Source organism: Erythrolamprus reginae, chromosome Z (assembly GCF_031021105.1).
Source record: "Erythrolamprus reginae isolate rEryReg1 chromosome Z, rEryReg1.hap1, whole genome shotgun sequence".
NCBI lineage: Eukaryota > Metazoa > Chordata > Lepidosauria > Squamata > Dipsadidae > Erythrolamprus > Erythrolamprus reginae.
Window position 1 is genome coordinate 148,471,682 of NC_091963.1, and position 21,736 is coordinate 148,493,417.

At 43.9% G+C, this 21,736-nt stretch overlaps 1 protein-coding gene across 3 annotated transcripts in view; it reads right to left on the reverse strand.

The window, feature by feature from the left end:
- Positions 1–21,736, reverse strand: part of TGM1 (transglutaminase 1) — a 71,829-nt gene that overhangs the window by 36,755 nt on the left and 13,338 nt on the right. For 2 of the 3 annotated variants that reach the window (XM_070767285.1, XM_070767284.1), the window contains 2 exons: positions 6,499–6,717; positions 4,382–4,573 (listed from right to left, as the gene is read on the reverse strand). In XM_070767285.1, the coding sequence (XP_070623386.1) occupies positions 4,382–4,573; positions 6,499–6,712 (406 nt within the window). In that variant the 5' untranslated portion in view covers positions 6,713–6,717. Of the gene's footprint in view, positions 1–4,381; positions 4,574–6,498; positions 6,718–9,945; positions 10,007–21,736 lie in introns of those variants that run through there. The other variant, XM_070767286.1, reaches the window with a different exon arrangement.

Sequence of the window (21,736 nt, forward strand, 5' to 3'; positions counted from 1 at the left end):
CAAAAAGATATTGACAAAATTGAACGGGTCCAAAGACGGGCTACAAGAATGGTGGAAGGTCTGAAGTATAAAACGTATCAGGAAAGACTTAATGAACTCAATCTGTATAGTCTGGAGGACAGAAGGAAAAGGGGGGACATGATCGAAACATTTAAATATGTTAAAGGGTTAAATAGGGTTCAGGAGGGAAGTGTTTTTAACAGGAAAGTGAACACAAGAACAAGGGGACACAATCTGAAGTTAGTTGGGGGAAAGATCAAAGGCAACATGAGAAAGTATTATTTTACTGAAAGAGTAGTAGATCCTTGGAACAAACTTCCAGCAGACGTGGTTGGTAAATCCACAGTAACCGAATTTAAACATGCCTGGGATAAACATATATCCATTGTAAGATAAAATACAGGAAATAGTAAAAGGGCAGACTAGATGGACCATGGGGTCTTTTTCTGCCGTCAGTCTTCTATGTTTCTATGTTTCTAAGAGAGAGAGAGATGAAGTGGGAGAGAAGGAAGAAGAAAAGAAGGAACAAGAGAAAGGGGGAGGAAGGAAAGAGAGAGGGAGGGAAGAAAGAAAGAAAAGAACAGAAAAGGAAGGAAGGAAGGTAGGTAGGTAGGTAGGTAGGTAGGAGGGAGAATTCTGCAAGTTGAAGTCTACCCACCTCCAAATTGTCAAGTCTGAAAAACAACTGAAGTCTGTATTCAATTAATAAACTGTTATAAATAAGTCAAAACACCAAATCACCCACTTCAAATATATTTGTGGTTGGGGGTCTTTTCTGTCTGATCCCTCGGGGCTGGAGATCAAAAACCTGGACCTGCAAACTGCCATCTCCTCATTTACATTTCCCCCCCCATTTTGACTCTTGTCTTTTCTGCTTTTCCAAACTTTAACCTCGAGCATTCTCATAGGGTGGGGGTGGGAATAAAAATTTAAAACTGAGTTTCCAGGTGTCGAAAAGGAATGCGGGGTGGGGTGGGGGGAGGCAATCCTGTCCGAAAAGAACAAGGAGGACGGACAGACAAACGGGAATCCCAAACCCCGGATCTACAAAATGACAATCTTGCGAGATAATCAACGGTTGCCACCACAAGTCTCTGGGGTGGTGGGGCAAAAAAAATAAAAATTGCACAGAGAGAGAGAGAGAGAGAGAGAGAGAGAGATATGCGTGAAGGACAAGCAATGGTTGCGGCCAGGCTGGAAGCCAAGCCGGCAGGCGGTGTGTGCACCCTGCCCTATTTGCAAACTTCTAAAAGAAATTTAGATATATAGTATATGCATTCCCCACCCTCCAGGGTTGCAGGAGGCCAAAATTCCTCTCCCGGGTTGAGCGGCGCGAGGTCGGGAAATGATAATCATCATCATAATAAAAAGAAAGCTGGGACCAGTTAAACCAGTAAACAGAAGCATTTGTTCCCCTGCAAGCGAGCGGGGTGTTTCTGTCTGGTTTATTTTTTATTTCTTAGCAAAGGGAGGGAACGGTCGGTCCCCAATTGCTTCAATTCACCTTAAACGAGGTTGAACTGTGATGGCGATCCTGTGGCGCAGGTGTCACGTGGAGCCCTACCAGAGGGCACGAGAGGTGTTGCCCTAGGTCAGTTCCAGCGCACATGTGCGTTCTAGCCGGCTGATTCTTGGCGAAAAAAATGCCCAATGGCTAAAAAGGAAGTTCAGAAAAACTGACTTCTGCTTTGCCCGTTGTGCTGTGTTTTGCACTCCGGAGGCTTAAGGAACCTTCCCTGAAGGCTCCAGTGTGCAAAAAACAGCAGAACAGGCAAACCGGAAGTCCGATTTTCCGATCTTTCGCATTGCTCACTTGGCTGTTTTTTCACCGTCTCAGGTTTCAGTGAGGCCCGTGTGTATGCACAGGAGCAGGGGATGGGGGATTGCACGCATGCGCAGGGCATAGTTCCCTCTAAGCTGAGCAGTGAGCAATCGCTCACTTAAAAATCATCATCAACTCAGAGTTTTCCAAACCTGCCCAGAAGCCGAGAGGGAAAGAGTGAGAGGGAAGGAGAGAGAGAGGAAGAGAGAGAAACAGATAGAAAAAAGAGAGGAAGGAAAAGAGAAAGAAAAAGAATGGGAGTAAGGAAGAGAGAAAGAAAATCAAAATCTAGTTTGAAACTAGCTCAACTATTTAAGTGGCATTTTGATATTGATAGAGTTGCCCTATTATGAGCTCACTGTTATAGACACACAGTACAGGATTTTATTTTGAAATTCTCTGAGGCAAAACAGGGTGGGTTTTTTATTTGTCTGTCTGTCTGTCTGTCTGTCTGTCTGTCTGTCTGTCTGTCTGTCTGTCTGTCTGTCTGTCTGTCTGTCTGTCTGTCTGTCTGTCTGTCTATCTATCTATCTATCTATCTATCTATCTATCTATCTATCTATCTATTTAATATTTCTGTGCCGCCGAGTCCCGAAGGGACTGCTGCTCAGACACTATACTTTTCCGCCCCCCCCAAAAAAAATTAGAGGGAACACTGGCGCAGGGGCAGCACAGGAGGGTGCGCAGGCATGGGGGAGAGGGAATGGATGTGGGCACGTGCGCACGTGCTAGCATGTGAACCAAAAAATGTTCATGTGCTAGCATGCTTGCTTTAGAGAAAGCAACCAAGTGGATGAGAGGACCAGAGACTAAAGCACAGTTGGTTTTCCGCCTGGCCCATCACTTGCTTAAAAGGAACAGGGCACAGAGAAGTAATAGGGATTGCAATTTGGTTAATTTTGTAGCAGGAGGGGGAACGGAAAGGGGAAATTTCTCATCAGAAGCTCAAAATGGTCCCCCATTTGATCGCTTAATGACAAGGGGGACAGTGAGACGGGAACCTCACATTATCAAGTGGCTTGTTTGATGTGGTGGGTGACTCCTGTCTGAGGAAGTTCGTTTTCATCTTTTCTTGGTTAATTTTAGACTTAAAAAAAAATTGCTAGGACCCCCCCCCCCCCCCGGTACACAACAAGCTCAAATTCCACCACATCTTTCGAGATGAGAAATAACCCCGAATTATTATCTGAGAAGGACGGTTGTTTTAAAAAATAGGGTTATTATGGCTAAGACACACATGCATACACAAATCCTGCGTTGCAAGTCCAGGAAAGAAGAAGGGAAAAGGAAAAAAAAAGAGGACAGTAAGCTTGCTGGAAGCCAAAACGGACCATTTTGGAAGACTGGTTACTCTGGAAGGGCCATTTCCCGACACAGAACAGGCCAACCTACAAAGGACCCGGTTTGGAAATTGGACGATTCCAAGCATGGAGGGGGTCACGTTTAAAAGTCAAAATTGTAAAGCTGTGTTTCTGGCATGTGGATGTCAACTCACAGAATTCTTTAGGCAGCCTTATAAAGGGAGGGAGAGAAGGAGAGAGGGAGGGAAGGAAAGAAGGAAGGAAGGAAGGAAAGGAAAGGAAAAAAGGAAGGAAAGAGGGAGGGAAGGAAGGAAAGTAAAGAAGGAAAGAAGGAGGGAAGGAAGAAGAGAGAGGGAGGGGAAAGAAAGGAGGAAGGGAAGGAAGGAAAGTAAAGAAGGAGGGAAGGAGGGAGGGAAGGAAGGAAAGTAAAGAAGGGAAGTAAAGGAGGGAGGGAAGAAGAGGGAGGGAGGGGAAAGAAAGAAGGAAGGGAAGGAAGGAAAGTAAAGAAGGAGGGAAGGAAGGAAAGTAAAGAAGGAAAGTAAAGGAGGGAGGGAAGAAGAGGGAGGGAGGGAGGGGAAAGAAAGAAGGAAGGGAAGGAAGGAAAGGAAAGAAGGAGGGAAGGAGGGAAGGAAGGAAGGTGAGGGAGGGAAGGGAATGAAAGCAAGAAAGAAGGAAGGATGGAAGGAAGGAAGGAAGGAAGGGAGAAAGAGAGAGGGAGAAAGGGAGGGAGGGAGAGCGGTAAGGAAGTTAAGAAGGAAAGGAAGTAGAAAGGAGAGAGGGAGAGTAAGAAGGAAGGATGGAAGTGCAGGGAGGGAGGGGAAAAGAAAGCAAGGAAGGGAAGGAGGAGAAGGGGGTAGGGAAGGAGGGAGTCTAAGAAAGAGAGAAACGAAAGAAAGAAGGAAAGAACATTCTTTCCCATTCCCCAAAGTGTCAAATATAATTAATCTTTGCCAAAATTGCCAAGATTGATAACCAATCTTTCCCAAGATTACCAAGTTTGCAATCAGCCAGGTCCCCCTCCCAAGACTCAAAGAGGATCTCCAAAACAGATTTGTGCCCTTGTGCCTGATGGTGCATCCCCAACCAGATCCCTAACAGTTAGTCAAGCCGCACCCTGAACCATTTTTCGCTCTCTCCTGACCACTTCAATATTGCCAGAATTCTGACCTTGCTCATTTCGGCACTCCCCTGGGGGGGGGAATTACCCTGAGGACTAGAAACCTGATTGAGGAACCGTTCTTCAACCGTGCACACTTACCGACCAGGAACTCCAGGCAGACCCGGTGGTCTTCATAATCGTAAGGCTGTTGGAAATGAAGCTTCATCTCGAAGGGCTGCCCACGACGGACGATGAGGTTGTCATACTCGTACTCGTCGGTGTGGTGGGCGCGTCGGTTGCTGCCCGTGCGGTTGCACATTAAATCAATCTGTTTGATGACCAGCATGCCATCTGCAAGAAAGAGGAAAATGGAAAGGAGGGTCAACTCACTCAGGCCACGACCATTTGTGCATCCCTGATGGCGGATTAGACCACGAAAGAAAAGTTGTAGAAATGTCCATTTTCGGTCTATTTTTCGCGAGATGCAAATTTCCCCGGGGAAATTTCTACCTCCAAACTGGGATTCAATTCAGAGAGAAGAAAGGGGAGAACTACTGAAGCTTTAAATCCATACAGGCGGTCCTCGATTTATGACTGTTCATTTAGGGACTGAAGAGAGAAGAGCACGGGGGAAAAAAATGACTTAGGATCGTTTTTCGCATTTGCGACTGCTGCAGCATCGCGACGGTCACATAATTTACATTCAGTGCCTTGGCAACTGATTCACATTTTATGACAGTCGCAGCATCACGGGGTCCATTTTGCTGAACTTTGGACAAGCCAAGACAATGGGGAAGTCGGATTCACTTAACGGCCATCTCACTAACTTAATAACTGCAGGGATCTGCTTAATGATGGCGGCCATAAAGTTTGTAAGATGAGATAAAAGTCATTTAAGAAAAGTGTCCCTTAGCAATAGAAATTTGAGGCTTGATTGTGCTGAGGATTATCTACATTTCTCAACCTGGTGGAATTCAACTCCCAGAATTCCCTGGCTGGGGAATTGTGGGAGTTGAAGTCCACTCCCCTTAAAGTGGCCCCGATTGCAAAACACTGCTCCAAATTGTCACTAAGCCGGTGAGAAATGAGCAATGTTTAATGTAATGAAAAGAAGGACCTTGGGGGATGGCGACATGATAGCAGTCTTCCAATATTTGAGGAGCCGCCACAAAGAAGAGGGGGGGGGTGTTTCAGGTTATCTCCAAAGCACATGAGGGCAAGAGGATGAGCAACAGATGGAAACTGATCAAGGGGAGAAGCAACCTGGAATTAAGGAGAAACTTCCTAACAGTGAGGGCAATTAATCAGTGGAACACCTCGCCACCAGTCATTGTGGGTGCTCCAACAAGAGAGATTTTAAAGAAGAGACTAGAGCAGTGATGGCGAACCTTTTTTGGTTCGTGTGACAAAAGGGTGTGTGTGCATATGCTAGCATGTGTGCACATACTCACACCCATTCGCACCCTCCCATGCATGCGCACCCCCATGCTGTCCTGCATATGCACACATAGAAACATAGAAACATAGAAGTCTGACGGCAGAAAAAGACCACACAACTGCTCTGCATTCGCACAGGCCTCACTGAAGCCTGGGACAGTGAAAAAAACAGCCAAACAGGCAAACCGGAAGTTTGGAAAAACACACTTCCGGTTTGTCCGTTGTGCTGTTTTTCGTACCCTGGAGTCTTCAGGGAAGCTTCCTGAAGACTCTGGAGAGCAAAAACAGCATAACAGGCAAACCAGAAATCCATTTTTCCAAACTTCTAGTTTGCCCATTTGGCTATTTTTTCCACACACCAGGGCCTCAGGAAGCTTCCCCGAAGCCTCCAGGGTGTAAAAAACAGCATAACAGGGTTTTTTGAACTTCCAGTTTGCTTGCTTGGCTGTTTTTCACACAACAGGGCTTCAGGAAGCTTGCCTGAAGCCTCCGGAGTGTAAAAAACAGCACAATGGGGAAATCGGAAGTTCGTTTTCCAACTTCCAGTTTGCCTGTTTGGCTGTTTTTTCACACACTGGGGCTTCAGGGAAGCTTCCCTGAGGCTTCCGGATGGGGAAAATGGTCTTCCCCAAGGCCAATAATTGGCTGGCAAGCGCACACATGTGTGCTGGAGCTGACATCAAGCAACAACTTGCGTGTCCTCCAAAATGGCTAGATAAATAGAGTCTCCTGCTTGTGCTCTATTCTGATTGAAATTGGGTGGGATTTTGTATCTAATTGAACTTGCCTCTCACCCCCCGCCCCAAATTTCTTTCTCAGGGTTTGCGATAGTCTCTCACCCCGAATGACAGGATCTGTTCGCCGGGCTCCTGGGACCTCGCCCGGTGCTGGTGTCCAGTCGCTGTCATCCCGCTGTCCCGCGCAGCACCGGCAAAATTTGTGAAACCAGTTCTTCTTTCTCCTGGGCGCCGGTTCGACAGCATTCGGCTGGCGTACCCGGTAGCTGACATTGGCCCAGCGGCCTGCATCTCCCCGTGGATCCGATACAGGCATAGCGTCTGTGGAGAAGAAAGAAAGAGGGCATTTAGCCACACAGTCCCCTGATACGACCTTAGGAAACAGAACCAACTTTTTTTATTTGGTTAATTAAGTGTTGGTTATGACCTATAAAGCCCTTCATGGCACCGGACCAGATTATCCCCGGGACCGCCTTCTGCCGCACGAATCCCAGCGACCAGTTAGGTCCCACAGAGTTGGCCTTCTCCGGGTCCCGTCGACTAAACAATGCCGTTTGGCGGGACCCAGAGGAAGAGCCTTTTCTGTGGTGGCCCCGGCCCTCTGGAACCAACTCCCCCCAGATATCAGAGTTTCCCCCACCCTCCTTGCCTTTCGTAAGCTCCTTAAAACCCACCTCTGTCGTCAGGCATGGGGGAATTGAGATATTCCCTTCCCCCTAGGCTTATAAAAAAATTATGCATGGTATGTCTGTATGTATGATTGGTGTCTTAAATTGGGGTTTCTTTTTAAATTAACTTAAATATTAGATTTGTTTATATTGTTTTATTACTTTTGTTAGCTGCCCCAGTCTACGGAGAGGGGCGGCATACAAATTTGATTAATAAATAATTGTTTTCTCCGTCGGCATCCAGGAGAGAGATGGAGAAGTGATGAGAAAGACGGGGTAGAGAAGCCCCCCCCCCCCCGGCAAAAGACAGGCTGGCAATACCAGGCAAAGAGCAGCCGAGAGGCCCCTCTGGATACGATATAATTTCTGGCTACCGCAATTGTATTGCAGGAAAACTCACAGCTTATCTACATCCTTTCTGGACAAAGTAATACTCCTCTAAAATAGTAATTCTCAATTATTTTCTGTTATGCCCCCCTCAGGAAAAAGTAAACACTTCGCGTCCCCATCCCCAACTCTCCGTCAAGACAATTGTTCATAATATTCGGCACATTTTCGCTGAAAAAAATTCAAGCAATTGAGATGTAATGTGGTTAAGTGACGCCTTAATTTATTTGGCTACATTCTGTCCCCTGCCAACATTTTTAGAACACAGTCAACATACCGGTCTTTCCTCGCCTCCTACCATAGTCACAGTGAAGCCAAGCGCTACATACAGCCCTATTTCCTTGTTTTAGCTTTCAGGAGACTTATATTTGTCTTATTACCTCAGTCTCCCTCCTCCTTTCTTTTCATCCCTGTTAAATATTTTTCCATTGTGTCTCTTAAGGACCTGTTATCTCCACTTCATATTGCCTGCTCTGTGCTCTGTTGTGCTATTGTTTGATGCAAAAACTCCCTACTTCCTACAGCAAAAGTAAAAGCACTTTCCTCAGGGTCACACGCACCCTCCCCATGGCATTGTTCTCCTCCGTCCCCTGACTATTTGATAAGCTCTGCTCCAAAATCACCGGAAAGTTGAAGGGACTTCAACTCCCAGAATTCCCCAGCCAGCAAGTGTCTACCAAGAATTCAGCACGGATGGAGAACAAATGAGGCTGCTAGACCAAATTACAGCATCTTTTCCCTGTAGGGTAACTTGCTTAATAGATAGGGACTCAATTTGGAAGAACAGGATCTGCAGCTACTGACATGATAATCAGGGCAGAATGCTTCCCTGGTTTTCATTTATTTATTTATTATTTGTATCCTGCCTTTCATTATTTCATTTATTATGATGAAATTATAATAATTATAATATAAGTAAAAGATAATGAAAATAGTAATAGTAATAGTAATAATAATAATAATTACTATTATTATTTTATTCACACACTAAAAAGAGTAATACACAGCAAATGAGATTGATATGTTGGATTTCGTATCCCAATATCACAAGTCAAACACTTCCCAAATGTCTAGCACTATGTGATGTATTTTTGTATGATGTGCGCAAATCTAATATGATGGCATAATGATAATAATAATAATAATAATAATAATAATAATAATAATAATAATATGTTTGAATATGTTCACTGCCTTTGAGTTATTTGTAAAAGCAAATAATAATAATAATAATAATAATAATAATAATAATAATTATTATTATTATTATTATTATTATTGGATCATAAGCCCGAAAAAGTGGTCGAAAATGAGCAAGCAAAACTACCGTGGGACTTCCGACTTCAGACTGACCGAATTCTGAAGCATAACACACCAGACATCCTGATTGTGGAGAAAAAGAAAGTATGGATCATCGACATCACAATCCCAGGAGACAGCAGAATTGAGGAGAAGCAGCTAGAGAAATTAGTAAAATTCGAGCTGCAACGACTCTGGCATAAGCCCGTGAAAGTGGTCCCAGTGGTACTTGGCATGCTGGGCACAGTGCCAAAAGATCTCAGCGGACATTTGAAAACCATCGGAATTGACAAAATCTCCATGTGTCAATTGCCAAAGTCCGCTTTACTGGGATCGGCAAACATAATTTGCCGCTACATCACGCAGTCCTAGGTGCTTGGGAAGCGCCCAACTGGTGATGAAATACGAAATCCAGCATAGTGATCTCGTTTGCTGTGTTGTACTGACATAATAATAATAATAATAATAATAATAATAATAATAATAATAATAATTTGCTTTTACAAATAACTCAAAGGCAGTGAACATATTCAAACACTCCTTCTTTAGTCTGTTTTTCCCACAACAACCCCCCTGTGAGGTGGGCCGGTCTGTCACAGCTTGGAACCCAGCCAGCTTTTGTATTTAAGGCAGGACTAGAACTCACTGCCTCTAGTTTTCTGGCCTGGTGCCTTAACTACTAGGAGCAGGGTCTTCAACCTTGTGGACTTCAGCTCCCAGAATTCCCTGATCTTTTTTTTCTCCCTGAAGTCAAGATACATTATGCTTATTACACATCCTCCATCTACTAAGAAAGTAATAATGACTAACTGAGGAATTCAGGGAGTTGAAGTCTTTAAAGTTGCTAAGTTTAGTAATCCTTGCTGTAGTAGGGCAAACTGATTCTCTTAGCTTACAATTTAGAGACATAGGTGTGATTTGCCTGGACATTAAGCCTCTGCTTAATCATGGCTTATGGAACAAGCCAGCTTTAACAGCCTAGAATCATACAATACTTGCATCCCTGCCAATCAGCCATCTCCATCCAAGGGGTCTTACGCTCAGCATAGAAAAGCAAGCCCGGTTTCTACATCACATTAAGCCATAGTTTGATCTGCTGAGGTTCACACCATATAAACCACATTGGGCTGAATTCACAAACAGTGTTAAATCCCAAACCACAGATAGCCAGGTCTGTTTTTGTTTACAGCAATACCTTAAGTTTTACCAGCTTTGCCAAGAACTCTCTCGGTTTTAGTATTCCAGCAAAATCCCCAGGGGAGTTTTATTTTAAAAAATAATACTTTTCTTAAAGGTACAGGCAGTGTTCGACTTACAAGTTCATTTAGTGACCCTTCCAAGTTACCATGGCCCTGAAAAAAAGTGACTTTAAGACTGTGTTTCGCCCTTATGACCGTTGCATCTTCACCTTGGTCACAGAATTAAAATTTGAATGCTTTGCAAATTGATTCCTATTTATGTCCCAGGGTCATGCAATCCCCTTTTGTGACCCTCTGCCAATCAAAGGTTGACGGGGAAGGCAGATTCACTTAGCGACCGTATTACTGACTTAATAGCAGCAGCGACTCTCTTAACAACGGTGGCAAGAAAGGTTGTAAAATGGAGCAAAAGTCACTTAACCAATGTTTCACTTAGCAACAAACATTTGGGGCTCAGTTTTGGTCCATAAATCAATAGCTACCTGTATTCAACTTATAGTCATTCATTCAGTGACCATTGAAAGTTGCAAAGGCACTGGAAAAAAACAATTTTATCATTGGTCCTCGCACTTACAACCGTTGGAGCATCTTCACGGTTATGTGATCCAAACTGGAGTGATTGGCAACCAGCATGTATTTACAATGGTTGCAGCATCCTGGGGTCACGTGATTGTCACTTGCAGCCGGCTTCCAACAAGCCAAATTGAGGTGGGGGAAAGCCAGATCCGCTTAACGACCGTTTGACTCGCTTAACAACTGCAGCGATTTGCTTAGCCCCTGGGCCCCAAATACCCCGGTTGTAAAACGGAACGTGACATAGCAAGGGAAATGTGGGTCTCCATTGTGTCATAAGTCGAGGATTAAAACCCTAGTCCTTGTGTTACGACGCTGGGAAACAGGGGTGGGCTACTGCCCAGACGGAGGGGGGAGGAACGCAGTGGGGTAGCAAAAATGTAGCTCCACCCCAGAGCACCCATTTTGCACTGAAAGATGTTGAAAGAAAATGCAGGGCGTCCTGTATAAGCCACACCCACAGTGTGGTAGTAAAAATTTTGGTAGAAACATAGAAACATAGAAGACTGATGGCAGAAAAAGACCTCATGGTCCATCTAGTCTGCCCTTATACTATTTCCTGTATTCTATCTTACAATGGATATATGTTTACCCCAGGCATGTTTAAATTCAGTTACTGTGGATTTACCAACCACGTCTGCTGGAAGTTTGTTCCAAGGATCTACTACTCTTTCAGTGAAATAATATTTTCTCACGTTGCTTTTGATCTTTCCCCCAACTAACTTCAGATTGTGTCCCCTTGTTCTTGTGTTCACTTTCCTATTGAAAACACTTCCCTCCTGAACCCTATTTAACCCTTTAAGATATTTAAATGTTTCGATCATGTCCCCCCTTTTCCTTCTATCCTCCAGACTATACAGATTGAGTCCATGAAGTCTTTCCTGATAGGTTTTATGCTTAAGACCTTCCACCATTCTTGTAGCCCGTCTTGGGACCCCTTCAATTTTGTCAATGGAGTCAATTGGTAGCCCTTCATCACTGGGAAAAGACTGTTAAACGTGGGATGCAAATCTTCCAGAGGTACCCGGTTTCAAAACATCCCATGATCACCAAAGTTTACACACATCCTCTGCAGATCACTTGTGACACAATTGTGATGATGACACAATTTGCTTCGCGCTGCACTTCTTTAACTGGAATTTCTAAGCACGGAGGAAGGCCGCTAAGCCCGAATACAAGAAATCATGAGGCCCGGCTCCATATATAACCTGTGAAACCCTTTGTCACAGTTTGGGGACTCTGCCTCACCAGCCTTGTGACTTAGGCCTTGACCTCTGTCTTCCCCTCCAACGTGCCAAGTTTCTAGTCCCCAAGGTCTTGTGCAAGCTCTTGCCTGTCTGCCTTCCCCTTTCTGTGTCCCCTGACTCAGCCCCAGCTGGGGCTTTGTAGGGGGAGGAAAGAGAGCGAGGGTCAGTGGACCAAGGGGTGTGTGGGTGGAATTCCCACTGCCCCTTTCCGAAGCCCACCCAGCAATTCTTCTGTCTGCCAGATGTGGAGAAAAGAGGCCAAAGGGATAGAAGGAACCTGAAGGCCGAACAAGCTGTACGGGGAACTGCTGATAAAATTTGGAACAGGGCACTGGCCAAATATTGTCCCGATATCAAAGGGATGGGGGGGAAAACAGGTCAGAGGCTCAACCAACATCTGCTCGACAGCTTTATTTCCACGCTGGGTTAAGTCTCTTTCTCCGTAACCCTAATTGTCCTGTTGGTTTCTCACCCACTCACTCTGTTCTGGGTGGACTTCAACTCCCAGAATTCCCTTGGCGCATGACTGCGAACCTGTAGCATGCATGCCACAAGTGGCACACAGAGCTGTATCAGAAGGCACACAATGCCTTGCTCTATGTTAGTGTCAGCGCGCATACGCACTCTACCCAGTTGATTTTTGGCTTTGGGGAAGGCTGTTTCAGTCTCCAGAGGCTTCAGGAAAGCTTCCTAAAGCCTCCAGTGCAAAAAAACAGCATAACAGGCAAAACAGAAGTCTATTTTTCTGAACTTCCAGTTTGCCCGTTTGGCTGTTTTTTCACAATCCCAGGCTTCGGGGAGGTCTGGGTGCATGCACGAGGATGAGGAGGATTGTGCACATGTGCAGAGGCAACGTGGTGGTGGTGGGGGAAGGAATGGGTGTATGTAACACAGAGACATGCTTTTGGCACACAGACCAAAAAGGTTTGCCATCATTGCCTTAGGGCAGTGATGGCGGACCTATGGCACGGGTGCCACAAGTGGCACACGGAGCCATATCTGCTAGCAAACAAGTCACTGACCTAGCTCAGCTCCAACATGCATGTGCATGCCAGTCAGTTGGTTTTTGGCTCACATGGAGGCTATGGGAGGGCGTTTTCAGCTTACAGAGGGCTTCTGGAGGAATGGAGGAGGGCATGTTTGCCTTTTCTAGGCTCCAGGGAAGCCTCTGGAGCCTGGGGAGGGTGAAAAATGGGCCTACATGGCCTACCAGAAGTTGGGAAACGAGCCATTTCTGGCCTCCGGGGGGGAGGGGGAGGCCATTTCCACAGGCATTGAATTATGGGTGTGGACACTTGTGTATGTGCGATAGCGCGTGTGTGAACACTTTTGGTACCCATGGGAATAAAGGTTCACCATCACTGCCCTGGGGCCTAGTCAGTATGGCTGACTGAAGAATTCTGGGTGGTGAAGTCCACAGGTTTTGAGACCCTCGGCTGTATGACAGGCAAAAGTTGGATTCCTTCTGGTTCGGACTGGTTCACCCGAACCAGTAGTGACCCTTGGGTAATGTCATTATGATCAATAAAGGGCTGCTCGTCTTCGGCGCCCTCTGAGGCCATCATAAGCACGCACACATTTGGCTTGCACATGTACACCCATCGGTGTGAAATTTAGCTTCTGCGCATGCGCAAGTGAAATCTGACATGAGGATGCGCAGCACGAGTGAGATTTTGATAATTTTCTCTGATATTTTTACCACCATGCATGCGCAGAAGCAAAAAATCAGAGAAAATTGCGTCCTCACATGAGATTTCGCTTGCTGCGCATGCACAGAGACAAAATCTCGTGCAAGGGTGCGCATGTGCGCATTGGGGACACATAAATGCATCGCATCCCAGAATGTCCTACCAGGAGTGCACACCGGACTGAATAATCAGCAGCTCATTACTGACTATGATGTCACAGACTCAGTTCGGCCAGTGCCAGTCCATGGATGCCACCATCTTTTAATTTTTTTAAAGAAAAAATTCTCCTCAGCATGTGCAGAAACCGAGTTCCTGTCACTGTGCGTGTGGTCGCCATCTTGTTTTTGGCAAAGACCGAGATAGGAAAGCAGAAGAAAGAACCAGCTGTGCTTTCACGGGGGTGAGGGTGGGGAACTGCTAATAAAATTTGGGTCGGGTGTCTTGCCACAGCTGTCCCGATATCAAAGGGATGAAAAAAGCAGGTCAGGGGCTCGAGCAACATCTGTTCAACAGCTTTGTTTGCATACCAGCTTAAGTCTCCTTCGCCATAACCCTGATTGTCCTGTTGGATTCCCTCCTTTCCTGCCCTGGGTGGATTTCAACTCCCAGAATTCCTTAGGTAGTACTGAGGAATTCTGGTAATTGAAGTCCACAGATTTAAGGACCGGTTCACCCAAACTGGTAGCAACATTCTGGTGACATCATGATGATGTCACGGATCCGGTTCGGTTGGTGCTGGTCCATGGGTGCTGCCATCTTTTTAAAAAAAAATTAAATTCTTGTTTTGAATGTTTAAATATTGTTTCTTTGTTTTGAATTTTTTTTAAAAAAAATTTGTAATTCTTTTTTGGAAATTTTTAAAAATTCCTTTTTAAAAAAATTATTTTATTTTTGAAATTTTTAAAAATTCTTTTTTAAAAAATTATTTTATTTTTTCTTCTGAGCATATTCAGAAGCTGAGTTTCCAGTACCATGCAAGCAGTCGCCATCTTCTTTTTGGCTTTAAAAAATAAATAAATAAATTTTTTGGCACTGCGCACCTACCAGGCAAGCCCACACAGTGCGAGAGGAAGCGAACCGGTAGCGAGGTAAGTTAGAACCTACCAAAAATATTAAACTAACGGCCCGCAGGCCGTATGCACCACATGCAGGCAACAGCCATCACAGCTCCATGAAACAGAAAATGTCTTAAAATGTCACGCGCTGGCGACGTGATGGGCCAAGTTTGACACCCAGTGTTGCACAACAAACTAACTTTTTTACCTTACAAGTTAGAGCCATAAGGCCTGGACATTAAGCCCCTGCTTAACAACGGATAAAACACATATGTGGCTAGACCACCTCGGTTGCATTTTTTTTTTAAAAAAAAAATTATAATTAACTTTCTTTTTGGGGGGTAAAATTTTTTTTTTACATTTTTCTTCTCCAATCACGTGTACAGAAAAAAAAATACTATTAATTTTTAAGTTACATTACAATATATCATTTTTGCAGTTTCACTATACTTAGATTAACCAATGCTTCCTCCTTTCCATTTGACATCTGAACAAAAAATAATTATTCCAATTCCTTATATGATAAAAAAGAAAAAAACCACTGTTAGCCAATATACATTTTAGGCTGTTACTATTTTTAATCAATCAAATTAATTAGATCATAGTGCTTCAATTTCCTCAAAATCTCCTCCATATCTATTTTCATGTATACTTTAAGCCCTCTTCCATAATAAATGCCTTTTAGAATAAAAGAGAAAAAGAAAAAGGACATTAAGGGAAAAGAAAAGGAGCAAAAATTTCCAATTACCTCCAGCACAGTATTTAAATTAAACCCAACCATTGCTAAAGAATAGTTAAATATATATATAAAGGGGGCAAAAAAGGAGAACCCACCAAATAATATATCCCAAATATTGCCAAATTAAAAAAGAACCTAATTAAAAATAATTCCCCTTAATGAATAAAAACACAAAATAAAAATAGAGATTAAAAAAGATTTTAAAAATAGCAAGGAAAAAAATAAGAAACAAGATAAAAAAGGAAGAATAAAAACAGAACTAAATACTCCATACACTTTCGTAATAGATCGGATGCTATCCATTTGACTCCAGCAAAGTTAAAAAATAAATAAACAGCCCATGAAAACTGGCTTGGGGATTTCCTGGAGTTGAAGTCAATTTGCCAAGGCGGTGAAGCACTGAGATGGGAGCTGATTATTTAGATCTAATCTTAGGGTAAGGAGAGTCCTGTAAAGCCTCCACCTTCTGGGGCAGTCGACCTGAACGATGATTTCTCCAGGAGGGAAGAGTGATTTGAGTTTGACAGCAGGTCAAACCTACCCTTGGAACAGACCACGTTTCAACAGAGCACTGCCATTTTGTCAGAAATGGGGCAAGGTCTCCTGCTTGGAGGGGGTTGGACTAGATGACCCACAAGGTCCCGTCCAACTCTGTTATTCTACTCTAAAAACATTGCGGCCCAGCTATCTGACAAACCAAATACACACATGCACACACACACACATACTTCCCAACAAGTTTATCTTGGTTGTCAAAATATGTAAGGAATGGGGCCTGAGATATTATAATAAGTAAGCCTGCAGGAAGGGCGGAAGGAAAATAAACTAAAAGAAAGAAGAAAGATAAATAAAACAGATGGTGTATACCTGTTTATGTGTGTTCAAGTGTAACTAAACAAATTAGAAAGCATGTCCCAAGTGGTAGATATGTAGATTTTTTGAGGGTTTGGCCAGGGCGGGAGAAAATATGAATTATTCTTCTCTTGTCACTATAAATTGTCGATGTCGAAAAGCTGTTTAGATTGCTGAATAGAACCGCAAACTTGAGTTTGTTTATTCTTGGTCTACAATTCATTCCCTTTATTCCACCCAAATTCCAAAGCTGACATTTGAAAAGCTCCTTGTGACTAACAACTCACATTTTGTACTTTTGTGTCTCCTCCAAGGTTTCGGAGGAGGTTCTCCGCTTTCGGCTTGAAATGGAGCCAGGAATTATAGGTACTTCTCACCTTACGAAAGTTCACTTAGGGATTGTTCAAAACTAGGATGGCATTGGGGGGGGGGAGGAAGTGAGTTAGGACCCTTTTTTGTGCTTGTGACCGTTGCACAGTTCCCCAGGGAAGAATCTGAACTCCAAATACGAACTGAATAATCAAATTATCACAGATAATCCCCACTCGGTTAAAGACCTTGGTATACTAATAACAAAAGATTTAAGTGCCAAAGCCCACTGCAACAATATAGCCAAGAAGGCTTCAAGAGTTGTAAACCTAATCCTACGTAGCTTCTGCTCTGGCAATCTCACACTACTTACCAGAGCTTACAAAACTTTTGCCAGACCCATCCACGAATATAGCTCATCTGTTTGGAACCCATATCGCATCTCAGACATCAACACCCTTGAAAATGTCCAAAGATACTTCACCAGAAGAGCCCTTCACTCCTCCACTTGAAATAGAATACCCTATGAGACTAGACTTTCAATCCTGGGCCTAGAAAGTTTAGAACTAAGATGCCTTAAACAAGATCTAAGTATTGCCCATAAGATCATATGCTGCAACGTCCTACCTGACGGCGACTACTTCAGCTTCAACCACAACAACACAAGAGCACACAACAGATTTAAACTTAATGTTAACCGCTCCAAACTTGACTGTAAAAAATATGACTTCAGTAACCGGGTTGTCGAAGCGTGGAACTCATTACCGGACTCCATAGTGTCATCCCCAAACCCCCAACACTTTACCCTTAGATTATCTACGGTTGACCTATCCAGATTCCTAAGAGGTCAGTAAGGGCCGAGTGCAAGTGCACTAGAGTGCCTTCCGTCCCCTGTCCTATTGCTCTCCTATATCTCCTATACCTTTCTTCTATTCCTATAGCTCTTCTTCTATTCTTTCATTGATATGTTCTATTACTTTATCTTCTTTTCTATTCTTTCTTAGATATATTTTACTATGAGTATCTCCTCTATAACCTTCATCATGTATTTTACTATGTGTATACCCACTAAAACCCTCATTGTGTATTGGACAAAATAAATAAATAAAAATAAAATAAATAAAAGGTGAGGTGATTAAAGTTTGCATGTTTGGCAAGCGATTCATATTTTTGATGGTGGCAGGGGGTTCCCCCTTTGGCCAATTTCTGAGCCAGATTCGCTTAACAACGGCGTAGCTCGCTTAACGACAGCAAGGATTCGCTGAACAACTGGTCATAAAAGGTCGTAAAATGGGACAAAACTCGCTCAGGCACGGTCTCAATGTACATTTTGGGCTCCATCGCGGTTGTTAAGTTGAGGAGTACGTGCGGGATTGTAAAGTATGGCAATCATTCGCCAGGTCCCCATGCGAGGCTGGAATTACGGTTGTAGATTGTGATTCGTTAAGTGGGACACCCTGTGACCGTGTCCAGTTTTATGACCTTCTTTTGTGTCGGTCGATAAGCGAATCAATTTTCTCCAAGGGCCTTTTTTGGGCAGGCCAGGAATCAGTAGTCAAGGTCAAAAAAATAATAAAAATTGCAAATGGCAGTTAATTGTGAGCCAGTGGCCAAAGGCCCAATCTGTGATATTGTGGGTTTTGTGTGTGTGTTGTTTGGCCATCACAAATTTGAAAATGTGTGCTAATTAACTTTGAGGAGGTCCATCGTAAGTTTGAACAGTCACTAAATGAGGACTGCCTAAATTGCCTTTCTGTGTGAAGCAGCACAGAGAGGAGGCAGCCCCTGAGCATATACAGAGTGGGTTTTTGGTTTTGCTCAATGTAAACATGTGCGTGCATGCAACTAAAATTCTACCCAGCCTCCCCAAGGCTTTTGAATCTCGGAGAAAACATGACTGACCATTAAATGTGCTTTTTTGTATTAATTTTCCAGCCTCTTCCAACCTCCCAATTATTTTGAATATTGCAAAATAGAAACATAGAAACATAGAAGTCTGGCGGCAGAAAAAGACCTCATGGTCCATCTAGTCTGCCCTTATACTATTTCCTGTATTTTATCTTACAATGGATATATGTTTATCCCAGGCATGCTTAAATTCAGTGACTGTGGATGTATCAACCACGTCTGCTGGAACTTTGTTCCAAGGATCTACTACTCTTTCAGTCAAATAATATTTTCTCATGTTGCTTTTGATCTTTCCCCCAACTATCTTCAGATTGTGTCCCCTTGTTCTTGTGTTCACTTTCCTATTAAAAACACTTCCCTCCTGGACCTTATTTAAGCCTTTAACATATTTAAATGTTTCGATCATGTCCCCCCTTTTCCTTCTGTCCTCCAGATTATACAGATTGAGCTCACGAAGTCTTTCCTGATACGTTTTATGCTTAAGACCTTCCACCATTCTTGTAGCCCGTCTTTGGATCAGTTCAATTTTGTCAATATCTTTTTGTAGGTGAGGTCTCCGGAACTGAACACAGTATTCCAAACGGGGTCTCACCAGTGCTCTATATAGCGGGATCACAATCTCCCTCTTCCTGCTTGTTATACCTCTAGCTATGCAGCCAAGCCTCCTACTTGCTTTCCCTACCACCTGACCGCACTGTTCACCCATTTTGAGACTGTCAGAAATCACTATCCCTAACTCCTTCTCTTCTGAAGTTTTTGCTAACACAGAACTGCCAATACAATACTCAGATTGAGGATTCCTTTTCCCCAAGTGCATTATTTTACATTTGGAAACATTGATAAATAAACATTAATAATTAATAAATAATTATGAAATCATATTGAAAAAGAATATTCCAAAAGAATCTCCGATTGCGTGGCGTTATTGTGTGCCTTTAAACACACCACGACCGGGAACGACTGTGCAGAGCGGTGATAATTTCATTTTTCATAAAGTTTTTTTTTTCATGTCCAAAACTGAAAACTTTAATTGAATTTTTTTTAAAAAGAATACTCTAGAAATCTTTATGTGCCGAGTGTGATTAGACACACAAGGAATTTGTCCTTGCTGGGTGAAGCTGTCAGTGTACATAAAAGATATGAGTGATTATAAATCATGATCATGCATACATTCCTCATGACTCATCACTTTAGTGACAGCCATCGGAGACTGAATAAGCCATCAACATAAGTCGTACTAGAAAACTAAATAAAACAATATAAATCGTAAAGATTACAATATTATTGTCCTAAGTAAAAAAGAAGATAGGTAATAGGAAGGACGAGAAAATAGTAATACAGTGATACCTCATCTTACAAACGCCTCGTCATACAAACTTTTCAAGATACAACTCAAGGTTTAAAATTTTTTTGCCTCTTCTTACAAACTATTTTCACCTTACAAACCCACCACCACGGTTGGGATGCCCCGCCTCCGGACTTCCGTTGCCAGCAAAGCACCTGTTTTTGCGCTACTGGGATTCCCCTGAGGCTCCCCTCCATGGGGAAACCTCACCTCTGGACTTCCGTGTTTTTGTGATGCTGCAGGGGAATCCCTGCAGCGCAAAAAATGGGTTCTTCGCTGGCAACGGAAGTCCGGAGGTGGGGTTTCCCAGCAAGGGCAGCCTCAGTGAAATCGCAGTATCGCAAAAACACAGAGGTCCGGAGGTGGGAGGGGAGCCTCAGGAGAATCCCAGCAGCGCAAAAACGGGTGCTTTGGCTGGCAAAAGGGGTGAGTTTTGGGCTTGCACGCATTAATCACTTTTCCATTGATTCCTATGGGAAACATTGTTTCGTCTTACAAACTTTTCACCTTAAGAACCTCGTCCCGGAACCAATTAAGTTTGTAAGATAAGGTATCACTGTACGGGTCTTAGTAAATAGTTAAAGGTACGGTCCTAATTTATGGTTTGAATCAGTAGCGGGTTCTGAATTAGTCTGCTACGATTTGTGCGTACATACATACACCTCTGCGCATGCGCAGAACCGTTCCAGGCAAGTAGGTGGAGCCTCCTGCTGCCGCCGCTCCCAGTTCTAGGAACCAGTCTGAACTGAGATTAACCCACCCGGGGGAAGGCTGCCCATTGCCGCCGCTACCCAAGCACTACTGGTGTCGGGTGCAGGCATGCACAAGTCCAGGCATTAAATTGGGCTTCCTGTGCATGCACAGAAGTGAAAAACTGGCAAAAATCGCTGAAATCTCACTTGCACAAGGGTCCTCAAGCAAGATTTGGCTTCGGGTGCATGTGCAGCTGGGGGCGCACAGCTGTGGATGCATCCCGTAATGTACTACCACTCTATAGAATGGCCCGCATCCCTTGAAAAGGACCTCGTACGAAAATACAGGTAGTCCTCAGTTTATAACTGCAATTGAACCCCAAATTTCAGTTGGTGAGACAATTGTTCAGTGTGTTTCTTACTACTGCTGTTAAGTTAGGAACAGGGTGGTGATGTGGATCTGCCCCCCCCTCCCCAATTGTCTTTGCTGGTCAGAAGGTCGCAAAAGGGGATCATCCGACCTTGGGATATGACAACCGTCATAAGTATGAGTTGCCAGGCCTCTGAATTTCGGTCACGGGGCTATGGGGAGGCTGCAACGGTCGTGTGAAAAACAATCCTAAATCACTTTTTTTCCAATGCCATAACTCTGAACGGTCACTAAATGAGCTGTTGTAAATCTGTATAGATAAATAAACCAAAGGAATTGAAATCCAACCTGATGCCAAGACGGGAAAACAGCTGGAATTAAGACTCTGTTTTCTGCCAGGAGATTCAACCGGCCAGATGTGGGAGAACATCTGGCGACGGGGGGAATCGCCGCCGCTTTACTCAAATACCTTACTTTACTTTACAAATACTTTACTCAAAGCCCGTCAGATGTTTGAAGCAACCGTGGATGCCTTGTGTAAGGGGTGCTTTGGATTACAAGAGTCCTGCAACACATCTGGATCCAAGCCAGAATGGCAGGACTGGCAAGAAAGAGATAACCAACCCTACACAGAGATATTACGCAACGGATGATTTGTTGATTAAGATTAATTTGTCGCTATAAATTTGGCCTCACACCCACAACCTGTCAGCAGTTGGTACGTTTGCTAAAATTGTGTGGTTTATGCAGTACATGTCTATACAGCACATGAAACCAGAGGTGGAATGCTCCTGGTCCACTCGCGCCCATGTCGTCGGAGAGCCAGTCGCGGAGGGAGCGCAAGGCTCCGCCCACCCGCCCGGACGCTGCTGTTTGGGTCCTTTCACCTTCTGTGACAGTATTGGGTTCCTACCAGTACGGGCCACACTGTAGCTCCGGTACAGAAAATGGTACTGCGCGCACGGCTCTTTGCATGCGCAGGAAGCAAAATCTTGCAAGGAAACATGCG